The sequence below is a fragment of the Cololabis saira genome, chromosome 7 (genome assembly GCF_033807715.1).
Source record: "Cololabis saira isolate AMF1-May2022 chromosome 7, fColSai1.1, whole genome shotgun sequence".
NCBI lineage: Eukaryota > Metazoa > Chordata > Actinopteri > Beloniformes > Belonidae > Cololabis > Cololabis saira.
Window position 1 is genome coordinate 33,397,536 of NC_084593.1, and position 26,986 is coordinate 33,424,521.

Sequence of the window (26,986 nt, forward strand, 5' to 3'; positions counted from 1 at the left end):
ACGTTTAAAATACATGAATTTGATTTATCATTTACTAATGATCATTATATAATATCCAATTTGAAATAAAAATCTTGCTTAACAAGTTCCTCCTACTACAGTATATCCTTGGTCCAATGAAGAGATTTTTGATGGAGATGCACATACTGTAAATACAGTGATGAAAACTGGAAAACATTGAGCGAAAGGTTCAAATGTAAAAGTTGTATTTCATTGTCTAAACAGACTTCCCATTTGTTAATCTTGTCTGAAATTCCAGGTTTTGTGTTGACCTCATCAACAGCCTATTCAACAGTCTATGTGGGCTGTACGAAGGCTGACGATGCCATCAAGCTGTATTATGTTCCTGGATAAGTGGCGGTGTTACAACACGAGTCGCATTAATGACCTCTGACGAGCCGTGATCCAGAAATATAATCAAGTTGGTTAAAGAAATTGAAGTGTGTTTTGAAAACCATTATTTCAATCAAACTCACTGCACATAGAATTTTCTTTTTGCCATATAAATATTCTTATCGGATCACGTTTTATTCAGTTAAACTGTTTTCGGGGGAATACTGCACAGCAACAGTCATGGTAACATAACGAAGCCTGTCTCAGTTGGTTTAACACATTCCAAAATGTTCCTCTAAGTTTTCCTTTTTATTTTTTTTTCTCAGTTTCTCTGAGCTTTGCAAAGTCTAACATCAAGGTGAAAACGCTGGAACGGCTACTCCTGAGAAGAGCGTTAACGGTCTTGAATCTTTTTCACTTGTGAGTAACGGGCTCAACATTTTGATGAAATGGCCTCAAGAAATTAGAGATAGCATTAATTGCCTCTCTGATGTGTTTGCAGATGTTTTTTCCTTCTTGGTCCTGCATTAACAGACTGTACCCAAACGCTCGACAGGCACGCGGGCAAAAATGTCTGCTTGGTTAGAGGCGGTCACACCTGCTGATGATCAATTCATCTGCAGACTTGATTAAGAGCACCTGTCCGCCACCACAGACGGTGCAAGGACTTAGTTTTTCACACAGTGTTTCCAGTTTGTTTTAGTTTAACAAAAAAGAAAAAAAAGATGTAAAATGTCATCTGCTGTTCAGTTTTTCTTTTTTTTTTACGTCATTATTTTCATTCTATTTTGATTTATTTTTTGTTTTAAAGCTGTGATATCTAAAATTATAGAACTGAAAGAGGCTTCATTTCTTCAAGCACACATGCTGAGGAAAGATCAACGTTACCCGAGTACTACACTTAATTTGATTGGGATACATTCTGACAAAAACTTTTAATGAAAAGTGGCATGGTGGGAGAAATTAGCCATTACCCTGCAGAGCGGACATAAAAGCTTTATAAATGGCAAAGACGTTGGCACTGACTGATTTGAAAGAGCAGAGCTTGGGGAACACGCTGATGCCTCGACAGCGAGAGAACGGGACACGGATTTCACCTGGGGTGGGCTGGAGAAGGAGAGCGAGAAACGAAACAGGAGGAGGAACGCAGGAGGCTGCAGTTATGATGTGCATGGAGACGGGAGACAGTGAGCGACAGGGCAAGAGACTTTAAAAGGCATGGTGTCTGTTAGATGGCAGGATGGATGGAGGGAGTGAGGGAGGTGTGCGACAACAGAGCGTGGTAAGTGCGGCAGAACAAACCGGTGGTGACTCATGGGCTCCTTCATTCACCACTGTGATCAGATCCACCAGGACAGCCCACCATATGGGATGGCACAACTTATTCATCCAATCACTTGGACCACACACAGGAACAGAAGAGGAAAAGGCTGGTGTGTGTGTGTGCATGTGGAGGACGAGGTGTCTGAATATGACGGTAAATGAAAGCCGGAGGAAGGAGAAAAAAGCCAGGACAAGGGAAATAATACATCTATTATGTACTCTGCTTAAATTAACAAATAATTTAAAAAAGAACTGTCCTAGGGAGATAGAACTGTACAATGAAACATAGATTTGTTTGACTTTTCAGGTTAAAAACAAATTGTTTAACTGAAGAATTGCAAGCTTTTGTTTTTTTATGGCTGCTCTATTGGTTGATCTTATTGAAGAAATTTTTTTTAACCCAATCTAATTGCTTCTTAAACCCAACCAATTCTACTTAGCAACTGGAGGGAAATAAAAAATGAACCCACAAACATGATTTAATGGAGAATTCTAAGATACTTAAATTAGGCGTCGTCTCCTCTCTACTCTCTGATCATTTATCCCATTAAGAGACGAAATTAAAAAAAAACACTCCAAATTTGTCAACAGAAAAAAATCAAGTGCATTTAAACAAATTATTTAATAAAATGCTTCCAAACATATATTCTCGGCTTCCGTTAAATGCAGATTAGAGCTAAGCTCTGAGAGGTGAAGGGCCTGGCAAATCGAGCCCAAACACACCACGCACAGGAATAGAAACAGACATAATATAACCAAAGCCAGATATTTTTGTGGGGAAAAAAATGTTTCTAGCCGGCTGGCAAGAAGCATCATAAACCCTTTTATGAGGTACCTAAACTACACTGCGCTTCACAGAAAGCAGAACCAATTTGCTTAACTTCCCAACATGCAGGGGCCTGCCGATAAAAGTGTCTGTCCTATGCCGTGGTTGGCAAAGATATTGTTATTCACTTTATTCCTCTGCCACGGTGCCAGCTTACACAGTTCCTTTTCAGTGCAGATAGCAATCGTTGTGGGGTAATTTAGGGATTAGACAGGAACTGTTATAATCACATGCTTTTGTGGCAGAGGGATAGTCATTTAGTTTATATGATGGCAAGACTGTCTAAAATGTACCTTTTCTCTCTAATTCAAAGTAAGGATCAGAATATATTTTGAAGATAGCTCCCAGATTAAGAATTTGTATTTGCAATCTCAGCATACACTGCAGCAATACTGATTTGGGGAAAAAAAATGTTGAAATGCAGGGTGAGTAGCGCTCTGAATGCCTATGCCTGACGACGCGTCTACCCATACGTTTGAATAATTCAAATTGGTCTGTATACATATTACAGAGGGATGCTGTGAAAGCAGCAGGAGTTCACATCTTTGTACAAAAGGCAATGGTGCGCCGAGGGTGCTATCCGGGATGTTTTTTGCATTTTTTCCCCTGCGTTACGCACTGTTGCCGATGCTAGCTGAACATCATTAAACAACACCGCAGTGTATAATAACCAACAATTTCCCATATTTTAGGCTTAACATTTGGGAGATTCTTTGAAAGTATACATGTTCCCAAGCTGAAAAACAACAGTGACTGCAGGGACTTCAGGGGGCAGCACTGGCAGAGATGGAAAAAAAAATCCAAACATGATAGTTTCAGTGTTGTCACGTTTTCATTTAGGCTTATTCAGCAACAATCACCACGCCTGTTTGCTCTCTTTGCCCTCTGCCACACACCCTCTGTTTTTGTTTTCTCTTAGATCAGACACTTCGATTGATCCACTTTTACCTTTGTTTTCTGTCTACACAACAGGCAATTTAAGGGCAATCCAGCTGCACAGGTGCAATACGGCACATCAAAGAGGACACTGCATTGATAGCTAAATGTCATGACAAGTTGTATCGTGTGATTGCTTTCAGTTTGTCAGAGCAGAATTGTTCTTCCAACAAGTTACTGCCGTATTTAGGAGGGATCAACATAATGGTGTAGATGTGCCCACACATGGTACATATTATTATGTAGGTATAAGACTGATATATTCCGTGTGGGAGATTTTACTTTGGACTAGGTTGAACTAACGACTGAAAAACAGATCATTCAAACTTGTTTTATGATATAACAAAAAAAGAAAAGTAAATGGGAGTGGATATATTGGGAATTTGAAATCTATTTGAGTGCAGAAAGTCAGAAACATGTCAATGGACTTCATGCACTCGTATGGAGCAGGTTACAAATGCGGTGATGCTAATGAATGTGTGACATTTAATGATTTAAAGATGATGTTACCTGCATTTTATTGAAAATAACTGAATAAAGTGGAATTGACAAACTGCTTGCTGGCAGAGAATTTACAAGCAGAAAACTGCAAATTTTCTTTTTCCAAGTTTATCGCAGTGCAACTTAACGTAGGTTAAACAGCTAAACTAGCTTAAATTACTCTTGTCGTCTCCAGAAAACCTGCAAGGGACAAAATTTGATCAAGTATACATCTCAACTGCTGAAGATAAAACATAAGTCAAAATGACACACAGGTAAACTTATAAAGATTCAGACTACACAGTTTACAGAGCTATCATATTGTTGTATTGTAGAAGTTGTGTATACAACATTTTTTATTTTGTGGTTGGGAGTTTTGAAGTCATAATCAGATCATACAACACAAATAATGAGACACGGGCTGTTCGTGTACGACTCAACACTGTACTCTTCTCTCTAGTCTTCATCAAGGGAGTGAGCTTTTCACTGAGGGGGGTCCCCGCTCTGTAGTCTGTTAGTTTATGCTAGAAACATGCACTATGGGGAGACTAGACAGTGGTCCCGAGATGAGATGAGCAGAGGTCAAGGACGAGCAAAACCCTGTATGACTGAGATCTGCCAGTTGGGTACAGACCCTGAAATCATTTTCTATGTAAGAAATTACTTGAATTTTATTTATTTTTCATTTGGGAGACGAAATGTCTGCAACAAAGACGTGACAACACATCAAGAAGTAGGAAACCCACGTCCTCGGGTCCCAGACTACAGTAGTAAATGTTTGGTAGTAAATGTACTTGTTTACAAAACAATGTTTTTTCGTTTTATATTTGGTTGTGCTCATTTTAATTATTAAGTTAAAGTGCTTCTAAATTGTCATTGCATGCTAATAGTTTTATTTTGTGTGTTTTTGTTCAGTCCTCACAATCAAACCTTATATTTTTCACTTCAACTGCATTCTGATCGTTTCATTCGAAGTGACGGCATGTGGAGCCAAAGAATGGACATGTTACAGACAATTGTGCATTTGTGTCTATGTAACTCCACTGATTTAATCATTATAATCTTAAATCGGTAGTTATTGAATAATAACTTGGGGAGTCTCTTGAAATTTTAAATAAGAAAATTAAGTTGAAGGCCTGAGTGACCATCATGAAGACAGAGCTCCATTTCAAGGCAAAGGAAATGTTCAAGACCCCTATATCTGACCACTGCCTGAAGGCTCTCAATTCTACGCATCTAGCCTGTTGGTCTATCTAGGGCAGATATATTTGATGAAAGTTGACAGTAGTAAAGGACTGTCTGCTTCAAGAAAAAAAAAGAAAAGAAAAAAAGGTCACATTCTGACTCTAGATAATAGATGTTGCCATTCTAAGCCAATAATAGTGTCTATAATGAAATCAGTGGAGCAGAAAAGAGGCACTCTTTCATTTTGTTATGAAGGGCTGTGCATTTTGTACTTCCCATTATTCATCAGGTCCTGGCTGCTGATAACTGCCCCATTTGCATCCGAATCAAGAAATCCTTACACCCCACCCCCCAAAAACTCCACCTCCATGCAAATTAAGTGACCTAAAAAGAGTTACTTTTTTAGGCACTGTATTTATTTGTGAGTAACTGTGACCTACTCTGAAGTTGTGTTAATATGGTACCCAGAAGAGGTGGAACTATTGTTGTGGCTTCATCATACTTCAAAGTAACTCACATGTAGATGTCATGCTGACACAATGGTATTCTGTGAGATAAGTTTTTTTTATACATGTGTGTACATTTCTTTTGAGTAACCTTACATTGTTTGGTTCAATGCTATATCTTCTGCTTCCGTTTTTCTCTTGACATAAACTGACTCCATTAACAAAAGACAGAAAAACCAGGTATAGTAAATATCTGTATGCGATCTTGGCCTTGGTTTTCATAGACTGGCTGTTTCAGTACCGCACAATCAACAGTTCAAAGGTAAAATACGTTATAATTTCAAATCTTTCCTGCAAGTCAGGAGCGTACTGTGTGATATTTGTGATCAATCATAACTGCAGAAAAAGATTGCTCTGGCTGTAAAAAATGCTATCCATAAAGCAGCAATCTTGTGACGGATGAACTCCTGAGAGGAAAGTCTGGCTGTGCCAGGCACACTGTTCAAAATCTCCACAGAAGGACAGATTAATGAGCTCTGTCTTCATATACAGTACGGCAAACTCAAGACAGATCTAGGTGGAATCCCCGGCCGTCTCCACAGACTGTTTGGTGAATTACATATGGTGTGCTGTAAACTTGTTTACTTGACAGTATATAATGGCACTCAAAGTTTCACACATGTAACTAAATGCCAGAGGGCAAATGGAAAGAAAAGGCGTGTAGGGGTCCTTTGTGCACCCTGAGTTCAGTTTAGGCCATTAAATAAGCTGGTACTGCAGAGGTGAGCGGCACTGACTATGATATATGGGAGAAACACAAGCCATTGCTGTTATGAATTGGTTGGCTCTGGTGCGGACAATGGTCACTCACGCACGCGTGCACAGATGTGTACGAAAAGACAAAAAGGCTCCCCTGAAACAGACACACTAAAACGAAAGGCAGAAAGAGCCAACAGTTCCTTTCCCTCTTCTCGACAAATTCAATTTTCATCCAGGCCATATGTAAGCTGATTAAAAAAAGCCAACAAAGATTGGAAAAAAATATGTCACATCCTTCAGGACTGGACACAATATTGAGTGCTGCTTTGGCAGTGCATGCTATTTCTTCTTCATCAAAGCCACTGTCCTTCACTTTCATGACCTTTCTGCACCACCTGATGGAATCATGTATCCCTTTTCTGCTTCACTTCCTTTATTGCTTTTTTTTTTTAACTCTAGGTGTTAATTCATGTGTTTTTTCTGTTTCACTACGCATTCTTTATGATTAATATCATGTACCTATGGGTAACGGTTGACAGGCTGTTTGCTTCACCAGATTTTTACATTTTCTGAATTGACAGTCAAGGATGTGCAACATACCGAGAGAACATTTCATTCAGTATAAAGTGAGTATAGAAACATCTGTGTGAACATAGGCCTATGTGTTTTTCATTTTTCAGGAAATAACAATTTCCAATCGAGAATAAAACCAAAAACACTATTATTCCATACATGGACATACAGGCCCCATTCCTGTTTGTAAACAGTGTGACACATTTTTGTGGGCGGGGCATAGCTGGAGGCGTAACCTTGGTGTAGTATTAGCAGTCCTAAATTAATTAGTTTTGAAAGTTATGGATGAAAATAAGTTGACTCAATTACCGGGACCGTGAGTGTTACTAAAAGAATTTAACCCTGACGGACACATGCGCCATCACTCAGTGGGGGGATGATATTATCTTTACCCTTATTAATGATCCAATTTCTGATTAGATGGGTACAATAACCACCACATATTATGTTGTGCACATGACAGTAAATGCATATATTTTTTAACTTACCTGATATGAAATGTGCACTGCAGACAAGCATTTTTGATCATTGCTTCTTTCCAGTCTTTTCACAACATCGCCCTGGACCAAAGTTTGCTATTTTGTTGACCTGGAGTTGCAGCTGGAGCCATTAGCAATATTTCTACCATTCTAGCACCCAACAACACAACAAGACGACATCTTAAAACTTTCATTTAGCCTACTAAACAGCGGTGAGTATTCGTATTTTCATTCAGGCTTCCTTTGTTTTGCCTCCAGCTAGTCGCCTTATGTCATCATGAGGTAGGCTGTGAAAGCGTCAACCATCACCAACCATTTCAGCGTAATCCCTCTGAGCAGAGGGGTCGCCACAGCGGATCATAGTCCCCACATCGATTTGACCTGATTTTACGCAGGATGCCCCTCCTAACGCAACATTCACGGTCCTTACGCAACCCTGCACGCATTTGAATACCGGATTTGACTTTCACAGGCATTTAACAGGTGATGGCACTGCTCTCTCAAATGTCTTGCGTGTCACATATCTAAAAATAGTGTTTAAAAATAGTTAACAAAAACAAGGTAAGAAAACAATGACAGCTATGTTTTCCACTTTTCTCTTGTGGCTTGGGTGGAGCCTTGCCAGTCAAAAGTATGTCACGCACACACACACACACACACACTCTCCCATGCACATGTGGCACCGCCATGCCTGTTTAGCCACGGAAACAATGTCATATCGTCAGAAGATGTGTGAAGAACGCATCTGAATTATGAATGTAGGAGGTTAATTATGGATAGAAGGGGGGCAGAAGTAATGCCTTAGACATTTCCCTGAAACACATGGTTGGATACATGGCAAAAGACCCAGTGCGCACTTCTTGGCAAGTATCAAGTCAGAGAGTCCTTAATTAGCTAGTCAGCGCTGATAATTGTTGGCCCATGTTGCGTGAGAATGTATTCAGCTTTATTTCAGTTAAAGAATATGCTTCAAATGATTTTGTAAGATGGACGTGCTTAACTCAAGTTGACAAGGAAAACTGGTCTCTTATCAACAATAAAGCGGTAAAATTATGATACAAAAAGCAATTATGCTCGGCACTCATCCTTGTAGGATGATGTGGAAAATGATAGTGATGACAGATGAAAGAAATCCAAGAGAAGAGAATTAGGCATTGATGATGACTTCCATCACAATGTTCTTTTTGGAAAAAATATACTGCCTTCATTATCTTTGTCTTTAAACGCCCTTAACACATACAGTACATTTGACAGATTTAATATTTCTCTATATAAATCTTATCTCTTTGAGGCGATAAACCTTCTGCACTTTTGTGGACTAATTATTCCTTTGCAAGACAGTTGCACCTGCAGCTCTGAAAGATTGTAATGGGCTGTCAACCACAAACAAAAGCAATGCCCTTTGAGAAAAGGGGGGTCAGAGATCTGTTTTGATAGAGTTTCGGCAGAGAACTGGGGGATGCCGACTGGGTTGGTGGCATGACTTAAAGGGAAGCAAAGGGATCAGGGTGGAACTAACAAGGGGCGTGCCATCGCCTGGATGGGAAAAAAAGCAAAGCCATTGGGGAAGAATGATGCTCCAGACGCACATGGAGCCCCGTTTTGGGGGGTTGTGACCCCTGGATGTTTTTCAAGAGCTGTAGAAGGATTAGTCAAATGGCTCCACCGTTCCTATTCACTGTGCAGCAAGTAGACACGACTGCCCTCACCTGCTCACATCTATCCACCCCATGAACTGCTTGTCAAAAATAGATCATGTAAATATCGGAATCATCTTTATGGCAGTAACAAGTTTTTGCGAGGCTGCTGTCCAGTGATGAAATGTTTAGTTGAAATAATGTTATACAGCATTTTTTGGGCAAAGAACAGTGTTTTTAAAATCTCTCCAGCTTAGAAAACTCCCATCTCTGCAATTTTACAGATTAAACCAAAAGTTTAGCTATCTATAAAGCTGCAATTTCTTCATAAAGAGTACTACAGTACGAGAGCCAGGGAGTTGTGAAGCGATAATCAAAGCTCTCGTGGGTTCTTTCATTGAGGATCCGCTCCGTCCACTAAATGCCAGCAAGAGGATGAGTGCGATTCCAAAAGTGACAAATAGGAGAAAAGTGGGACCTTTCTGTTTGGTTCAAGGTTTAAGAACGTCACAAAAGGGTAACCACAATATAAGGATATTGCTCTGTCATTGTAAGGATCAGTCAGAGCGAGGCAGTGGATGTACAAGGGCCTGTATGTCTCCTGGCTGAAATCTTCAGTACTAAGAGCCTTGGGACATCCACATGCCCCATTCACCCGGCTTTGCTAAAACATTCAAAGCTTTGCTTCCAAAGGGCCAAACTTTTGTTCCTTCACAAAAGGTTTGACCAGAGGTTCTCCCATAGAAGGGAGCCCCGTACAAAATCAAATTATTTCCAGTGAAATCCTCCTTTCTCCACCTGTCAGTTAACTATGTCAGTGCCATTGTGTCCTCCTTGATAAAGCTCTCCAGTTTGGCATAAAGGAGGCTGGATGTGTATTATTGCTTTTACTGCCATTTATTCCATGAGGAAAGAGGCCCACCCCACCGTCTCTACTTTCTTTCTTCATAGATTTCCTTATTATTTTTTATTATTTTTTTTTTTTCTTTGAAGAAAAATCTGGGCCACATGCCCAGAGGAACGCAAAGTGCTTTAATTCATTTGCACCTTTTCTCTCTGGCTGCCATCTCCAAGGCCTCTCTTTATGCCCAGAAGTGATTTGTTCAGACTGGACCATCAAAGCAATTATGGCAGCAGCCTGCATTCCTATTATGAAGAGAGATGACTGACAACAGGGACGGTGTGGGGGTGGAGGGCACTTTGCTTCAATTTATTTGATCTGAAAACTTTTTTTTTTCATCAACAAAACACAACCAAACTATTCAGATAATCTCTTTGAAATGTTTTGTCCTGGAGATCTTATCCAAATCTCAGTGTAGCATTTTTCAATTACCTTTTTCACCTCTTAGGGCAAAGTGATTGAGGGCCACAGTTAGTTGATGCAGGAGTGAATACAGGCAATGTAACAAAATACTGAGAGGCACATCAGGCAGTGATGCACAGCAATTAATGTAATGGACATGAGAGAGCACAATCTTTGGACTAATGAGAATGTCTTATATTACAGTGCAAATGCACAGGGTCGCCAAGACTCCTATCATTACTGGGCTATAGGAAAACGGCTGGCCACAGAAAGGATACTCCATAAATGGATAATGCTGGTGGAGCAAGCGGCGTATGGCGCCACTGAGCCGATGTTACATCCAAGAGTAATAACTCGGCCTAGAGTGACATGAGGTCAAAAGGACTGATCGGGACAGAATATAAAGGAAAAATAAAGTATTTAAAAAAAAACAACACAGCAATAAAGCTTGGTAGAGCAAAGGATGAGGCAAAATAATGTTCATTAGTGAGAAACTGAAGTAATAGAAGAGTAAAGCGGAGGTGGGGGGGGGGTGTGGGGAGAGGTGAAACAGAGGAAAAGGGAGAAGGCGCACAAGAGAATAGGAGTAATGATGGGGAGTGGTGTGAGGAAGAGGGCAGAAAAGAAATGAAAAAGCCCAGTGTACAGGCAGCAATATGACACCAAGGCTAATCAGTCTGCTGTCTTTCTTTTTCACAAGCTGTCATCTTGGCCATCAAGTCATCAAGACCCTGTGCCTCTTGCTCTCTCATTGACTGATTCCCCTGTTCAATTATTCAAGGTTTATAAGCACGAGCCATCTATTGAACTAGCAGCAGAGCCAGTAAAATAATGACAGGCTTGCTTCTTCAGCCATACTGACTGTCATAAAAGTTTTACAATTGGCAAAAGAAAAGTCAATTTCTTAGACAGACTTTTGCCACCACCGTAAACATATTAATGATGGCATCAGGAGAGAAGAAAGAGCTTTACCATGAAGGAGACTTTAATAATGCAGACCGTAAATGATTTTGCATGCCCTCTCACAAATCATTATGTATAGTGACTGAATATTTACAATGATGGAAAGCTATATTTAGCCAGCGCAGAATATTTATACACGTGAGTGTGCATGCTTATTCAGTCACGCTGCAGCTTGGGTGTGTGCGAGGTGAGTAAGGTGGTAATTCTTTGGCTTAGTTTATACGTTGACCTCAATTTTTCTTAAAAAGACAACCTATGTTACACTGTGACACTGAAATTAGGTCAACTGCTGGCCAGCTGAGGAATACGAGGCTTCAGTAAACACGTATACACAGCACAGAATAAAAAAAAACAACATATGCACCCATGCATGCATGTTCACATACACACACACTGGTTTGTAGGAACCCACTCAGAGACGCACTCCTTTCCTTACTTGTTGGAAATCTTAAGTAGCATCACAGCACCAATCTGCCATAATCTACCCTGGAGCAGCAGTGACCTGAACCACAGGAAGATACTCGTCTAGAGTAGAAATAAAAATAAAAATAGTTGAGGTAATGCAATGTGCAGCCTCATCCTTTACTTAGCTTGCAATGCCTTCAGGGTGGAGATGTTACAAACTCAGCAACCTCATCTGGCTTTAAACTCAAGCATGGCTCCTATACACTCTAGCTACTTCCTAGGGCACTGTCCTGTCACCATATCCTGCTTTTATGGATTTATCATGCAAACCTGATCAGTTTACATTCAGTGCAGCTTTACAAAGGTATCATTATCCATGCACACACAGCACTCTATATATACAGGTACATCTGTACACAAACCGAATCATAAATCTCTGCTCTTTACTATCTGGTTAATCCTAATCTACTGGAGACAGAAGGTCTGTACTGTGGCAACCTGTCTATTTTTAAACCTGACATATTAGTCATCTCTTGGGGGATAGCATTATAATTTATGGAATTCATGAATAACAAGCTGATGTGTTTCCTTCTTTTTAATTCGCCCCCTCCTTTATAGGTGCATTATCAATGGTTCGAGTGGAGCAAGTGCACCACCATTAGTCTAATAGTGTAAAAATATTGATGTAGTCTTGCCCATCTTGACCCCTTTGGCTTCAGTCCACCTAAAACCATAAGAACCGTCTGTTTACAGGTCTGAGATACGACGCTGATCTGAACTGCAACCCATCCATCCATCCACTTTTCTATACCCACTTAATCGTGTACAGGGTCACGGGGTTCTGCTGGAGCCTATCCCAGCTCTGAACTGCAACCACTTACTGGAAACAGACCACACAATGAATGGTTAAACATATGTTAAACGAAACCTTTGTGGTTTACTGCCCCTACCTGAATTATAAAATAGCTAAAAGCCGACCTGGACTTCAAAACTAATTTGTCAGTCAGTTGAACTGCCTTTGCCAGCCTTTCATCCCGATCCTTCTAGTTGGACAATATTTGGCTGTGAAAATGAAACGTCAATGGAAAAAAAATAATTAGCGTTGCACTTTTAAGTGATCTAACGGTGCTGCCATCCCTCTTATTGACTGCGCTCAAATGTAAGTGTGTTGGCCATCAGTAATACAGTGATGCTTTGGGTCCCCCTAACTGTTCAAACATTTCAAATAATAGTTCGTTGAGTTTGTTAATTGTATTCCTGGAAATTGAAAAATGTAAGATCCATGGGATATCCATGGGACCGTACGATTAAAAAAAGACAAAAAAAACATTTGTAGAGTTTTGGTTAAAGCAGATTTGCCACCAACCTCTGTTTCTCTAAATAATCTTTCAAATCTCAAACAAAATATCGTGAAACTACAAAACTGTTCCTTTAATAATATCATAACAAATAATTCAGCGTTAATCTGTGTTTTTTGTGTTCGTTTTTATTTTTTCGTTGTTATTTCTAAGATCATATTAGTACTTTCTATTTTACAGAAATTAACTACTGTAACTTTCTCCTGGAAGCTACTTGTAATTAAAAAAAACACATATCCCTATTTATTTTCATTTATTTATTATTTAATGGTGAAAGCAACATAATTATTATTAAATTATTCTTTCTACAAACAAATGTGTCTCTATAACAAAAAGCTAATTTGTGCATTGAAAAACACTTTTTTCTGTCCTTTTCAGCAAAGTTTGCAATAGACTCTGCTTGTCAAATGAACATCTGAATTCTTAAACTTGAGAATTAAAAGCTATCATCTTAGATTTGATCTGTTTTATATATTGTGAAAATATAGAACAGAAGCTGTGGAGTTTGACTTTGTTTCATTAATTCAATTAAGCAAATCATTCGGTGAGAAAATTGCAAAGCTTAAAATATTCTTTCTTTTATGCATTGATTGCCCTTGTTTGTGATTAAAGGTGACTCTAGTAGTCTGTAGCCTACAATTATATTGGACTACATAATGATTTATTCAAATCATTATGTAGTCCAATATTTTAATTATGGAATGGGCATTTTTCTGTTAATGACGTTTTCATTTACCTACGATGTATTTTTCATGGTTTGTTCTTGTTTTTATTAAATATCTCACTAGATTTCATTTGTGTGGTCTAATGTATAATATTTTTTAAGACAGTATAACTGACTAAAATCACTTCAGATAAACCCATAAATGCAGTCCAGAACGTTCCCTGTATCTACGAGACCAGAGACATCCATTAACTCCAGCTGATAAAGACATATTAGCTCTTTAAACCATTTAGAAAATGTGGTAAAATATTTAGCTACTTTCAAAGCCCTCAACAGAATGATACAAATGCCGTTCAATGCAAAGACACTGACAAAAATGTGTTGTGTGTTTCATTTATGATGCTTTCACTTCAACCCAACTCAAACGTTTTCTCAATGTCAAACAGACAGCTTCTCAGTTGACCCCTGCAGAATGTTTCCTCAGGCAATCCAATAATTACCCTTAAAATAATCGAAGTCCACGACTCCGATAATAAATTCCTCGAATTTTAAAAATGTTTTCATATGAGACTTCAGTTTAGGCAGAGCACAGTAATTATTACTCAGCAGGATCCTGTGTGGATTTCTCTGTATCACTACGAGAGTTTACAAAAGGTCTGCTGGCAAACCACTGGCCAGAGATATTAGCTTTCAAAGCCAATGATCTCAAATTGTACACTTGTGGGTAATTAGCATTGCTGTTCCCTCTGTAGCTTACAACAACAACTGCTGTATATCATTGTGAGAATAAACAGCAATTACATTTACACTTATTGCACTCTTAAGGGCATTATCAGAAGTTCAAGCAGAGGGGCATCTTACAATTTTATAGCCTACCAATACTGACTAAAACAAGAAAAAGGTGGACAAAAACCTAAAAAGTACAGGTTCTGTTAACAGTGAGCAATAAAAAAACAGCAGTTAAATTGTATTTAAATTCTTAAGGAAGATTTGCTGGTTAACAGCAACAGCAAAGCCCTGCATGAACGTAATGAGGATGAAAGTCCTGCTAAAGCTCGGAAAACCAATGCAGGCAAGAGCAACATGACCTCTCTAAAACCCTTCCATCACAGACTTACCAAATACGAGTACAAAGAGTGAGAGATAGAACAAATTAAAAATAAAGAAGCTAGTAAACCACTGGGATTAGTGCTAAGTAACTAAATGGGCATACCACTTTGCCATTACCAAAAAGGAACATCCTCTTCAGTTGCTGGAATCTAAATAAAAGGTGAACTTTGTCCTTCCTCCATCTTTTGTTCATTCAGGTGCAAATGGCTTCAGCCTTCTAAACTGCCTTGTGTGGACAAATGGAGATTTACCATCTTACAATATCCTTTAGGCCCATCAATAAATAATGTTGACACAAATAAACAGATACATAAATAAATAAGAAGAGCCTGGTAAATGGGCATCAGTCAGCATTAGTGATGGAACCATGTCAGGCGAGATCATGCCTGAGTGGAGCCGGCCTTCTGGCTGACGGCACACTCAGGATGAGTGCATGTGAGAGAGAACGGGCACACCACGGTGGTTTTGGGCTTTGTGCCCTTACAGTGTCTGCCCTGTCCTTTCTATAAATCTTCACTGCTGTCAATACTGATACATTCCTCCATCAGTTCTCAGTATGTCTTCTTTCTCCATTTTACTGAATGTGTTCTCCCTGTCACATGTGGACCTTATGTCTATAGTTGTGGATATAACTAAAGAAACTCGTTATTTCTAAGGTCATATTAGTACTTTCTATTTTACAGAAATGAACTAACTTCCTCCTGGAAGCTACTTGTAATACAAAAAAGAAAATGTGGATATATATAACTAAAGAAACTTTAACTTTCTTACAGTACTAATAGTGACTCAATTAACCTGGCTGGAAAACATGTTTAATTTATTTTTTAAACTACGACGTAAAATAAATGACATAAAATAAAGAAAAGCAGGGTTATTATATCTAGCTATTTAATCCCGAGTCACATATAATGGCATTTTTTTTCTTTAATATATTCTTGATCTAGTATCACTTTTACTGATATGACCTATTGAATGGAACATTAAACATTCTTTGACACATCCTATCTTTGTCTGTATTTATGGGAATTACCATTATCAGTCATTGCCAAGGATATAGTCTTTTCTTGTACCTTGATATTACAAATCATCGCAAGCCTGCCAAATAGAAAAGTAAAATATTAATTCTGCTACATTCTGGCTGACAGATTATAGATAATGGCTGGCACTTCAAATGCAAACATCAGCCTGGACAGTACATCTTTTACTTTAATTAGTGTCACATCTTATTGAGGAGTTAAAAAAAAGGAAGAAAAAAAAACGACAGGAGAGAGAAACACATTTAATTGTAGCACAGTCTTATTGTCAGAGGAGCACATAACCATGCAAGATGGCATCCTATTTCACCACACATTATTTTCTCTCTAACTGATCATCGCTTGGCCCCGCTGTATGCCTAATGAGTGATAAATAAGGTTTAATTCAACCAACACAAGTATCCCATCCTTCAACACTAAGCATGATGGCTTGGGCGAGATTCCATTGGAATTATATGAGGGTAATCTTTCAGCGGGTGGGATGGTCCGATTGCCTCTCCTATATTTGGCTTTCACAGGCATTCCTTTGTCTTTAAGCTCTGCAAGTTTATAGGTCTATTAGGAATACATCACACAATGAGTGGCATCACTCTTATTGCGTGAATGTGCCCTGGGTAGAAATAAGATAAAACCTTCCATTATGGGGCCTCCAAAGCACATTTGCCCTCCAAAATTGATCTAGTATTGACAATTTACACTTGGAGTGACCTTTCTTAACTGCCCACATACTTGAAAGCCAATATTGTTTGAAGAGTGAGCAAGAAAAACACAAAGCTCACTGCAAATACACAGGGAACTTAGTGAATAGGGTAAGTTAGTTGACAGTTGTGTTCAGGGGCCAATGATCCACAAGGCGGCAGGGTTGAGAACTTTATATCAACGAAGCTCTGCACCAATAAAGACAGGCAATACTGAAGTTATTTCTGTAGATCTATGAGGCCATTATAGTACTGGGCCACCAGTTTATTAAAAATAAGTAGATAAGAAACCGCTGCAAACCTGGCTCCAGCTTAGCTAGGGAACTGTGAAAGGGCATACCATCATCAAAAGGGCATTTAAACAGCCTCCTGTTGATACCCTCGACTCAAGTAAGTAGCATGACTGTAATTTAAACGGCGTGTTTGGGGTGGTACTTAACAGTGGTTGAGGGATCACTGGGGTCCACTTAGTAAGACGGGCTTTTCCAAGATTTGATTTAACCTTCAAAATGGCCCTATGTCACATTCCACTTACTTTACATCTCCTCTTGGCAGAGTCAAGAAACCAATCAGTTATGCTCCAAGGGCACATCAAATGGTACATAAAATCTTCATTTATTTTTCCACAATGGGTTTACTGCGGAAAATGAAGATTGATCGGGTTCAGAAAAAATGCCCTTCTGGTCAATAGGAGGGACAATGGCTTTGTCTCTGCTCCCGGACATCAAATCCTAAATGGACTAGACGCCCATGCTCCACTTTCTTCCCATCTGGCTTTTTCTTTGCTTGTTGATAAATATCCTTATCTTTGTGAAACAGGTGATAGATTTCAAGCAGCATGTCTCCGCAGAGCTTTTTTCTCATTTGCTGTATTGATATCTCCCATCTACTAAGCCATCCAAACTGTAGCACGAGACCCTCTGGGTCTCTCTGCCTCAAATCACGTTAGCTCCACTTCCTGTAGGCGCGCCTCAAGGGTCACCCCAATGAATAACATCTATCAACACCCTGGAGTAGAGGCCGGGAGCTGGAGGAGGCAAAGTCCTCAACTCCGAGGCACCCTGCAGCCGCAGGCCCGATCTGGTGTGTTACACTAGCTCAAACGTGTATATGAGGAACTGCTGGAAACTAACTGCCAGTGGGGCTGAGAGACAATAAAGAAAGATAAAGCGACGGGTACAACATATGTGTGAGCAAATTAATTGCTTAGGGAATTACGATCACTATCTCTTCCTCTGATGTCATTTGAGAAGCGAACCCCTGACTTTCCTCATAATAAAGGGGGAGATGACAGTATTGCTGCCTGGCTGAACAGATTGCGGTTGTCCACGTCAGGAAGACGTGGATAACAAACAGACCCACGTGAATAGGTACACAAAAGAAAAAATGGAGCCCAGTCAGACATCAGGGTGGAGGACATAAAAGAACAGAGGAAAATGCTTTATCATCACAAGCATCTCCTTAAAGGCAATTTCACTTCAAATCAATTCAGTTTTTCTTTTTTATATATATATATATATATATATATATTGCCAGCCAGAGTAATCTCAGGGTACTGTGCAGAGAAAGCACAACATTTTGAATTCAGGTTCATGCCTTTTCTTTTGTTTTTTTTTCATATGCCTCTTGCTGCCTACTCCCATTCCTTTCTTTAAAATTTCATGCAAGAAAATAGGTTATTTAATCTTCTTTTAACTTACATGGGACTCACTTTTGGCCAGACCAAGTGAATTAACTGCGAGGCTTAATGTCAAACATGCTCTCAAAAGAGACGTGAAATATGATGCTCTTTCACACCTCCATGTCTTTATTGTGGGGCACCAATAAACCTTGCTTGTACCTGTTTATGTCATACTGGCTGTTCCATAACCCCTCTATTAAGACTGCTGCCTGAAAAATGCTTGAGAACATTAGTTCTGGGCTGTTAAAGAGCTCACTCCTTTTAAAAGAAAAAAAAAATCTTATGATTAATAATTTTCACACCACTTCATCTACAATAGAGGTCCCGATGGCAAACTACAATCCTACTTGTAACATCATTTTTTCTTTCTGGACTTGACGATACAACCTCTCAAATCTATTTAGATTCATATTAGGCTCATTACCTTCTTATCATATGCCACGACATGTTAAAAATTTGCTGAAAAGCAGACTAAAAGGAAGAATGTGTGCTGCCAAGGAACACAGCTATTACCATGTTTTTGTTCAGTGCCTGCAAGTGATGCCCGTATTAAAGAAAATTGGTGACGAGCTGATGTCAGATAATTATAATGGAAAAATAACCCTGCACAGCTTTCACAAAAATATTTAACTGATCATTTTGCAGCTTTTGCTGCACTTAGAATGAACTTCTGACTGTGTATTATAACATATCTGGCAGAGTACAAGTTCAAACATTGCATGTCTCCTTTAATAGGCAATTTTTTTTCATGAGCACAAAAAAGAGAACTTTTGATGGACTGATTTGTGAAGGTGAAGCAGGACACTAGTAGTGAGAGATCCTGGTTTGTAATGACATTGAAAAGGCAGTAAATAAATAAGATTGGCTTGGCTCTCTTTGAAATCTGATTGATGTGTCTTTTGGGATGCCCCCCAGTACGAAAGACCGACTGAGTCTGTGGCTTTCATCCCTGACCAAAAATCAATGAGCCAGGATGTATGAGAGGCTCCTGTTCTCTACGCACCAATCTCCTGCCAGATTCCCAGGTAACTGTCTCACAAGAAAGGGAATAAGACATAAAAGAGTTGGGTAACCCATGTGCCCCTCTGTTTTGTTTTCATTTCTTTCCTCGTGATGCAGTCATGGAAAAATCTGTGACATGGAAATAATAAGGTGGTTTTAGTAAGTTGTGCTCGACTGCTGTAAAACTGAATGGATTTTGAATTTAAATTTAAAGTAGACCAATAAAAACAGCCGCACAAACAACCTAGATAAGCTCCAACAGATACTTGAAGTGTGAATATGACTAAAGCAGGTACAAGTAATTGACTGGCAGCATGGAGGTCTCCGCTGTTAAAATGAAGGTGAAAAGTTGATGCTAACATTACCCTGATATGTTGAGCAGTGAAAGAAGGCAGTGCTCAACAATAATTGATTACACATGAATAAATAATTAAATAAACTGGGGATATTGCTGGTTTTAAGAACTTACTGCAAGAATGTAAAATTCATCAAATCTGACCAACAGAAAATGTAATTAAAATGTTTCAGCTTATTACATGTATAACAAAAACAAAACATATTTTTCTACAATGTTAACAAAGAAGGAAGAAGATGAAGACAAAAAAAATAACTATCATAAAAAAAGCTCCCTGATTTCTATAAACATTTAGCAAATACCAAGAATATCCTTTTGAAAGGCTCTAACGGTATTTTTGAGTGGTTAGTTAGTAATTTGAGAATGCGTGGCACGCAGATGCCGGAAAATGAATCATTAAGAGGTGCATCAGGATAAAAAATAAAGAGAAGAATCATTTTCCCAAAATGAGATTGAACCCACTCCACAAATATGGCTTCTGTGCTCTTGCCATCAATCCATCCAGCTTCCGTGTGTTGAATTAGGAATGGCTGCTGTAATTGCATAACACATAACTATGGGCCCTGGGGTTAGATTTTCCATCTTACACAAAATGGAGACAAAGAAATAGGAAATGCTTCTTGAATTGGGTATGATTGTGACTGGCGGCATCCACAAATGGGCTCGGGCTGACACTTGAGGTAGTCTGGTGAAGTGCAGTTTAGCCTAAAGGATGAAAAGGAATGGCGTGCTGGGTTTAAATGAACTCCTTTTGACGTTAGCGAAGGATCTTGTGCGACTCTGACAGACTCTCTCTGGTGCATGCTGCTCGTTTAAGGATGACAGGAGGTTAATCAAGCTTTAAAGCATGAGATTACAACTGACATGAGAAGCGGATTGAATAGATTTGGCACACTGTCTGATAAAACTGCTACAAGATCTTTTTTAACCAGTAAACTCAGGAATGCTGTCAGCCCGCCCAAATCTAAGTTAATACATAACGTGCAAAAGGGAAGTATAAAAACATTATTACTGCCGTTTTAACTCAGTGACAACACCCCCATTCTTTAAATTCTGAAGAAATGCAGCCACTTCTCAGCATTCACACATGGATATCAACTCACCAGAGACTCAGAAGCCTTTTGTCACCTAGCTGTCCATCACTGGAGAACTCCATTATTTTTCTTTGAAATGTACACATACACAGAAAAATAAAGAAAGTCCCTCAAACTGTGGATGGATATTTTTGTTGGCTCCCCTCACAATAGATGAGACACATCCACCCCTATGTTCTATAGCCTCTGAATTCATTTCCAGATTCCGTTATGAACAGGAAAAAAATAAATAAATAAAATAAAATCCACGGAGTCTGCATGTCAAACGGGTTTTCTCTTCTCATCACCTCAGAGTAGAGAATCCATGCAGCTGTTTGTCAAATCAGTACTCCGCTCCCTATCAATAAACGGGAAGCTGCCGGTGCATAATACATGCTGGTAGCTCTGCAGCAGTGTTCACCAGGAAATTAAAATAAATAAATAAATACAATAAGGAATATTGCAGAGATGAGAGGCAGAATCTGATACATAATACCGTGCAGGAAGGACTGCATTTTTTTGTTAAATAAAAGTGAAAAAGATCAGACGTACAGAACATTGCATAAAATGTGTTTATGAACAAAGACAAGCAGATATTAGTTATATTCTAGTCTCTTGGTAGATTATGCAGTGACTCTTTCATTAACACTCGTTAACTGTGTCCAGGTTGCAGCAAACTCTGGACACGATGTTCATGGCAGGCAAAGTAAGACAGAGATACTTCTCAGCCGAATAGGGGATACCACATTAATGGTAATCCGGGTCTGCTCTCAACCATACCAAATACATCCATAGATCATCACAGCTCACATATTCCTAGCAGGAGAGCTACACCTCCACGGTGGGCTTTTTACCTCAAGACATCACTGAAGTTCTGCAGAAACAACATGCCTTTCCTGCCCACAACTGAATTTGTTTTAATGATGTAATGTTGACAGCTAGGCCTCAGCTTTCATGATGCCTCCACTGTGCCATCTTCATAGATGAACTTGGTTGGCTCTTCACAGTTTTAACTTTTTACTTTTAATTCTAGATGTATAAAAGATTGACACTGATTTTATAGGAAAGATAGCTAAATGTGTTAATGGTAAACTTTTATCCACAGTTTTGTTTTCGCCGTTGGTGTTTGTCAGCTTTTTGAATAGATGGCTTGTTTGGTGAAGTGACAGTTTTACATTTACACGCATTTCTATGGTTGACTTGAAATCAACATACAGTGTTTCCAGTATTACAAAAGCTAAAAATAAACTGTCGACCTGCTGCATCTTAATATCTGTCATGAAGCGGACTGGAATAAACTGTAAACTGTAAACTACAAAATTTTTAAGCACTGCCGAAATGATCAACTGACCTCAACCAATGGATGAAACAGTCTCCGTCTTTGGATGACAACCATCCCCTGTTATTTCTCCCGATCGGTCCACCTGATTTCCACTGTAGAACCATCATGCTTTGGGCGGCACCCTCTCCAGGACCCATTCATCCCACCAAGGGCTTCGTCACTCTAAACTAAAGCAATCTTAGCTTTTGTGCGGTAAAATGCAGAATGTGACAGTGTTATCATAGGTGTCATGAACCAGCCTGGTCATTTTTGCTCTGCATTTCCACTCTGGATACCTCAGGAAGAAGGTTTTCCAGTTCTCGTCCAAGGATACTTTGATACTTGAGGTGCTATTGAGAGAAAAGGTCTCTCAAACGGTTTTTAATTCTATACTTGAACATCTGGAATGCTGACATAAGTCTCGTCTGCCAAACCGGTAATAAAGTCAGGTATCAGCTTGCCAAAGTCGCCCCATGGCTTTACTAAGCATTTCTGTAAAAGCTTTCTTGTAATGTTACCTTCATTTATATTCTCAGAAGTGCTGGTATAACAGCAGAATTCCACAAAATGATTTGTGGATCTTTTGAGGTTTAGCAAAACCCAAAACAACAAAAAAAAGATCACACAACATGCATAATCCTAACACACATGCTCATTTACAAATTCACCAGCATAACAACGGGTACTTAGACATGCAGGCACGAACGCAAACAGCAACAAGAATCCCGTGTATAACAACAACGCAGCCGGCAGGATGTGGACGTCGACAATGCTTAGGGAACAAAAAAAAGCTGTGCTACTGAGAAAGCATTTACCAGGAATATAAGCAGAAAAGTATCCTAATAAAACGTACGGTGTTAGAGGCCAAAGCTTTGTGGTCCATCGACTTCTCCAGCAGGATAGTTGCCAAACACTACTACAAGACAGGAGGTGCTACCATGCTGCGTCAGTGTAAGTAAAGAGTGAAGTGGTAAAGCAAAGAAATTAGATGACCAGTGCATCTGTTCCACAATACAGGAAATGTGCTGAGTCTATTCTTTTAGGTTTTATGTTCACTTTAAGGGTTATAAATGTTGCAAGAGTTCACATTTCCATATGTTTCTTGATAATGGACTTATGTATATGAGAACGTTAATCCCTCAGTGTATGTTTCTCTGGTCACTTCTATCATACGTAGGATATCGTAAGTGCTGCACAGTGTTCGCTACCTGTTGCTTCTCATGCAAAGTAGCAAGGACCTAAAATTACATGCCATTTTTCCATTTTGTGGAGCAGATATATGCGGAAAGAGAAGTGTTACCTAACACGGTGCATAAGTGAGAGCACATTATCAACTACAAGCAGTACTTATGGTGCCCGCCTGGGCTTTGATAAGAGACTTGATAATGCATTCATGCAGTTTTATTAATGAAGCTCTGAAAAATGTATGTTAGAATGGATCGTGGTAGCGATCAAAATTTCTAGGTGAGTATCACTTATGTTTCATTATGCATTTTGAAATGTTTCTAGTGACAGATTGTTATAACTTAATGATGGTACAAGTTTTACATTTACCAATCTTGTTTGTTTTGTTTTGTTTGCAGTGAATCTTTCATGTGATGTCTTTTAACGTCTCACTTTCTAGGTGAATTGTGACTCAGCACAGCACTCTGTCTTGTTTTGGACCAAACTCAGCGTGAGTGTCTTCACAGGACGGACATGTGAGTTATGCAGCCAAGAGCAAAGCAAAGTGGAGCGACATGGTGTTCAGTGTGGCTTAAGAAGGTAGGTAAATAAACAGACCTAGAGTTCTCGAACCATAGTTAGCACCCGGCCACCGAGAGGCTGGACTGGAAGGGCTTTGATCACCTGCAAGAATGTTGGCGGTGAAAAGGAAAAAGGAAACAAAAGAAAGGGGGAAAAAAGGTAAAGAGAGAAGAAAAAAAGTGCATCAGAAGTGACACATTGAAGATACTGATGGAACTGCTCCCAGAGCAGAAGAAGAGGAAAATAATCCTTTGGGTTTGGCGACACACCTGCGTAAACATTTAGATATGGAGGAACAGGCTCATAGGAAACCCAAAAATGCAGCATGGAATGAAAGTGCCAGTGTTTCTTTAAGAGCAGCAATGTAGATGATGAAACCAGAGGGGAATGTGAGTGTTGGTTACGAGCTTTAAGCTTTTTTCAGATATACCATATTCAATGTGAAATATTTATCAAGCGCACAGAGACAGACAACCATGCACACTCACACTCCCACGTACCTAAGCTGAAAAACTGGAATGTAATCTTGTAAAATAACAAGTCAGTGGGTGAATATCTTTTACAGAGACATACACACAAAAGCACTTTTTTTTTTTGCACGTTTTACTTAGATGAGAAAGAAAAAACACCTATTTAGTGCTTGTTTAGTGTCTAAGGTGTCCACAGCAAACGCATACAATGCAGTCATTATTACGCTCATTATTTTTTCCTTCTTTCTTTTCTTTGTACCTTGATTGCCAGTGTGGGGCATGGCGGCACCTGTGGCTTCTCCGCAGAACTCTGGCTTGCATATCAATTGACCCTCACACTCCTCCTAGGTGGTGCTCCCGTGGGCACGGCCCATTCATCATGGTAGAATGAAATGCTTTAACACCAGGATTACACTAAATCATCCTCGGTCCTGTTGCTGAGCCATTCATTAATGGGAAAGGGGTAGCTCTTCATTGGAACACTTGTATGGTTGTTTCTGAGGAGTTTGTTTGTGTGCAGAGATGCGTCTAGGCCTCGCAGCGCACTCATAGTGTCCATAGACCCTTAGTGCGCAGTGAGGCTAGGCGTGTTGAAGATATACTTGTTTGAATACTCAACGCAAAATTGAAGTAGTACAAGCACCTTCATATATACTATTTCCATGCAAACTGGAGAATAAAACTCATTAACATAATAGTATGTAGGTGGATATGTTGCATATGGCTCATTTCCTATGAAAAAACAGATATAAGACGGACAAAAGGGTAAAATCTATACAGGATTAAAGACGGTGTTTTCCTGTTGGCCTACCATTGCGCGGTGTCCGTTTTCGCCTGTCTCTGAAGGCTGCTCCGGACTGAAGAGCTTCCATGAGGCTGTCCATCACACCAGTCTCATCACCCTCTGGAGAAGAGCAGAAACAAGCAAAGATTATCATAAAACGAGAGAACATTAACAAAGCTGCGTGAAGTGCATAACACATGTACAACATGTACAAATCAACACAAAAATACATATTTGGATTCATTTTTGTTTTCTTTAAGTTTTTTTCTAATACAGGTACATGAATAAAAAATAAAATGATGATATCAGATTATGTGGCAATGCAGTGTTTCTATTCTGAACAAACTTTGAGCAGTTCTAGTACGAGTGTGGAGACGGGCCTGTCCCTCAGGTACGTTCTTCCTTTTCTTTTTTTTTCCTTTTCCGTCTTCCAAGTAAACCAATGGGGCAGATTAGAATACACTTAACTTAGTTTAGTGGAGCCATATGATAAAAGCGTCCAGCGATGGTCATCGACTGACATTCTTTCTGTGGCTAAGTGCTTTTTACAAAGATTTAGTGTGGAGCCGCTCAATGCGCCGGCCCTCTATCACTGTTCAGTCAATGACACGAGGGCTAACCTTAGAAAAGCATTCCCCCTGCTCACTTTTCCAGATGTCCTGCAGAACCACGAAACCACAGAGGTGGAGGCAGCAACATCAGGAACATCAAGCGTTATAAGGCCAACGGCGCGACTGCTGTAGCTACGCACACCGTGCGCATCTACCATAGTGCTCGGTGGGAGCAGGGTTCAAAAATAAGCTTATGTTCCATATCTAGGTCATCTATCTTTACACCCTCATACTAATGAGTCAGAGGGGCAACCTTTTTATCATTCTGGTCCAGAATAGACATTATTTTAAACCAAGATCATTAGAGTGAGTTATTGTGGAGCTGGAGATTTGGCAATCAATTATTTTGAATATATGAGAGAACTAACTCTTCCCTGGTGTTTACTCTCTTGTTTCTGCTATGTGTTTACAGCTGAAGGGAAACTTTTGAACACAAGAGACAACTTGCACGCAACACTTGCAAAAGAGCTGGAGCAGTAGGTTGTTTGTTACAATTCAGGTGGAATGTAATCTACGAATTAAACACTCTGGCAAAGGATGACGCTTGATTAACTGATTGAAACGCTACATGTTTTCCCATAACTGCCAAAAAGTTAAATGTGCACATGTTGTTCCTCTCCTCTCCAGCAACAAACCACCTGACCTGCAATCAATCAGAGAAGTAAAAGAAGACAGTTTCGGCTAAGAATAGAAACATGTCTTATGCAAATTTTGAAAAAGCAACTCTTAAGTCACAATCGCTAATTTTACCCTCCATCTCATTTCTTCTCTTTCTTCCTCAAGTTCTTCCCAAGGGCTACTTTGAAATCAAAGTATCTGTCCCGGCCGTGTGCCGCGCTTAAAAGCAATCCTGATTAAATCAAGCTTAATTAGACCAGCTTTATCTGAACAAAACCAAAGCTGAGCCAAGTAGTGCTTATCTTAAATTGCAGCACCTCAGATAGCAAGCTCATTGGTTTAAAAGGAGGGAGCATGGGTTTTGTCTCCTATGACCGTAAGAACAATATGGTGAACAACTTGCACTTCTATAACTATATCAACTCCCAGGATCGTTAGCCTCGTCTTCATATGTAGGGTAGCAAGGACACGTTGTGAGTCCGACAGAAAGCAGAGTGTGTTAAGTGCCAGGTAAACATTTATCCACTCCTGCTATGCTAATAGAAACTTTTTGACAGCTCCTTCTTCACATGGACCTGAACATCACAGGGGGCACCAGAAACTTAGACCAATTTGTCCTACTTCTAGCTTCACTGTACCACTATTCATCATTTGTAATAGCCGGGACTAGAGAGGCTTGGTAGACTGGGGTTCAGGACTGTAGACACAAAGAAGCACAAGGACTAAAATTGGAAGCATGCTCCCCAGTCACTTCACAGTGCTCAATTAACTACATCTTAGGATGTCTAACGCTTAAAAAGTCCCACAAATGAG

The 26,986-nt window shown here is 39.6% G+C and overlaps 1 protein-coding gene across 6 annotated transcripts in view; it reads right to left on the bottom strand.

The window, feature by feature from the left end:
* Positions 1-26,986, bottom strand: part of diaph2 (diaphanous-related formin 2) — a 372,049-nt gene that overhangs the window by 24,600 nt on the left and 320,463 nt on the right. For 5 of the 6 annotated variants that reach the window (XM_061725705.1, XM_061725706.1, XM_061725707.1 and 2 more), the window contains 2 exons: positions 24,972-25,064; positions 23,727-23,792 (listed from right to left, as the gene is read on the bottom strand). In XM_061725705.1, the coding sequence (XP_061581689.1) occupies positions 23,727-23,792; positions 24,972-25,064 (159 nt within the window). The remainder of the gene's footprint in view (positions 1-23,726; positions 23,793-24,971; positions 25,065-26,986) is intronic. The other variant, XM_061725709.1, reaches the window with a different exon arrangement.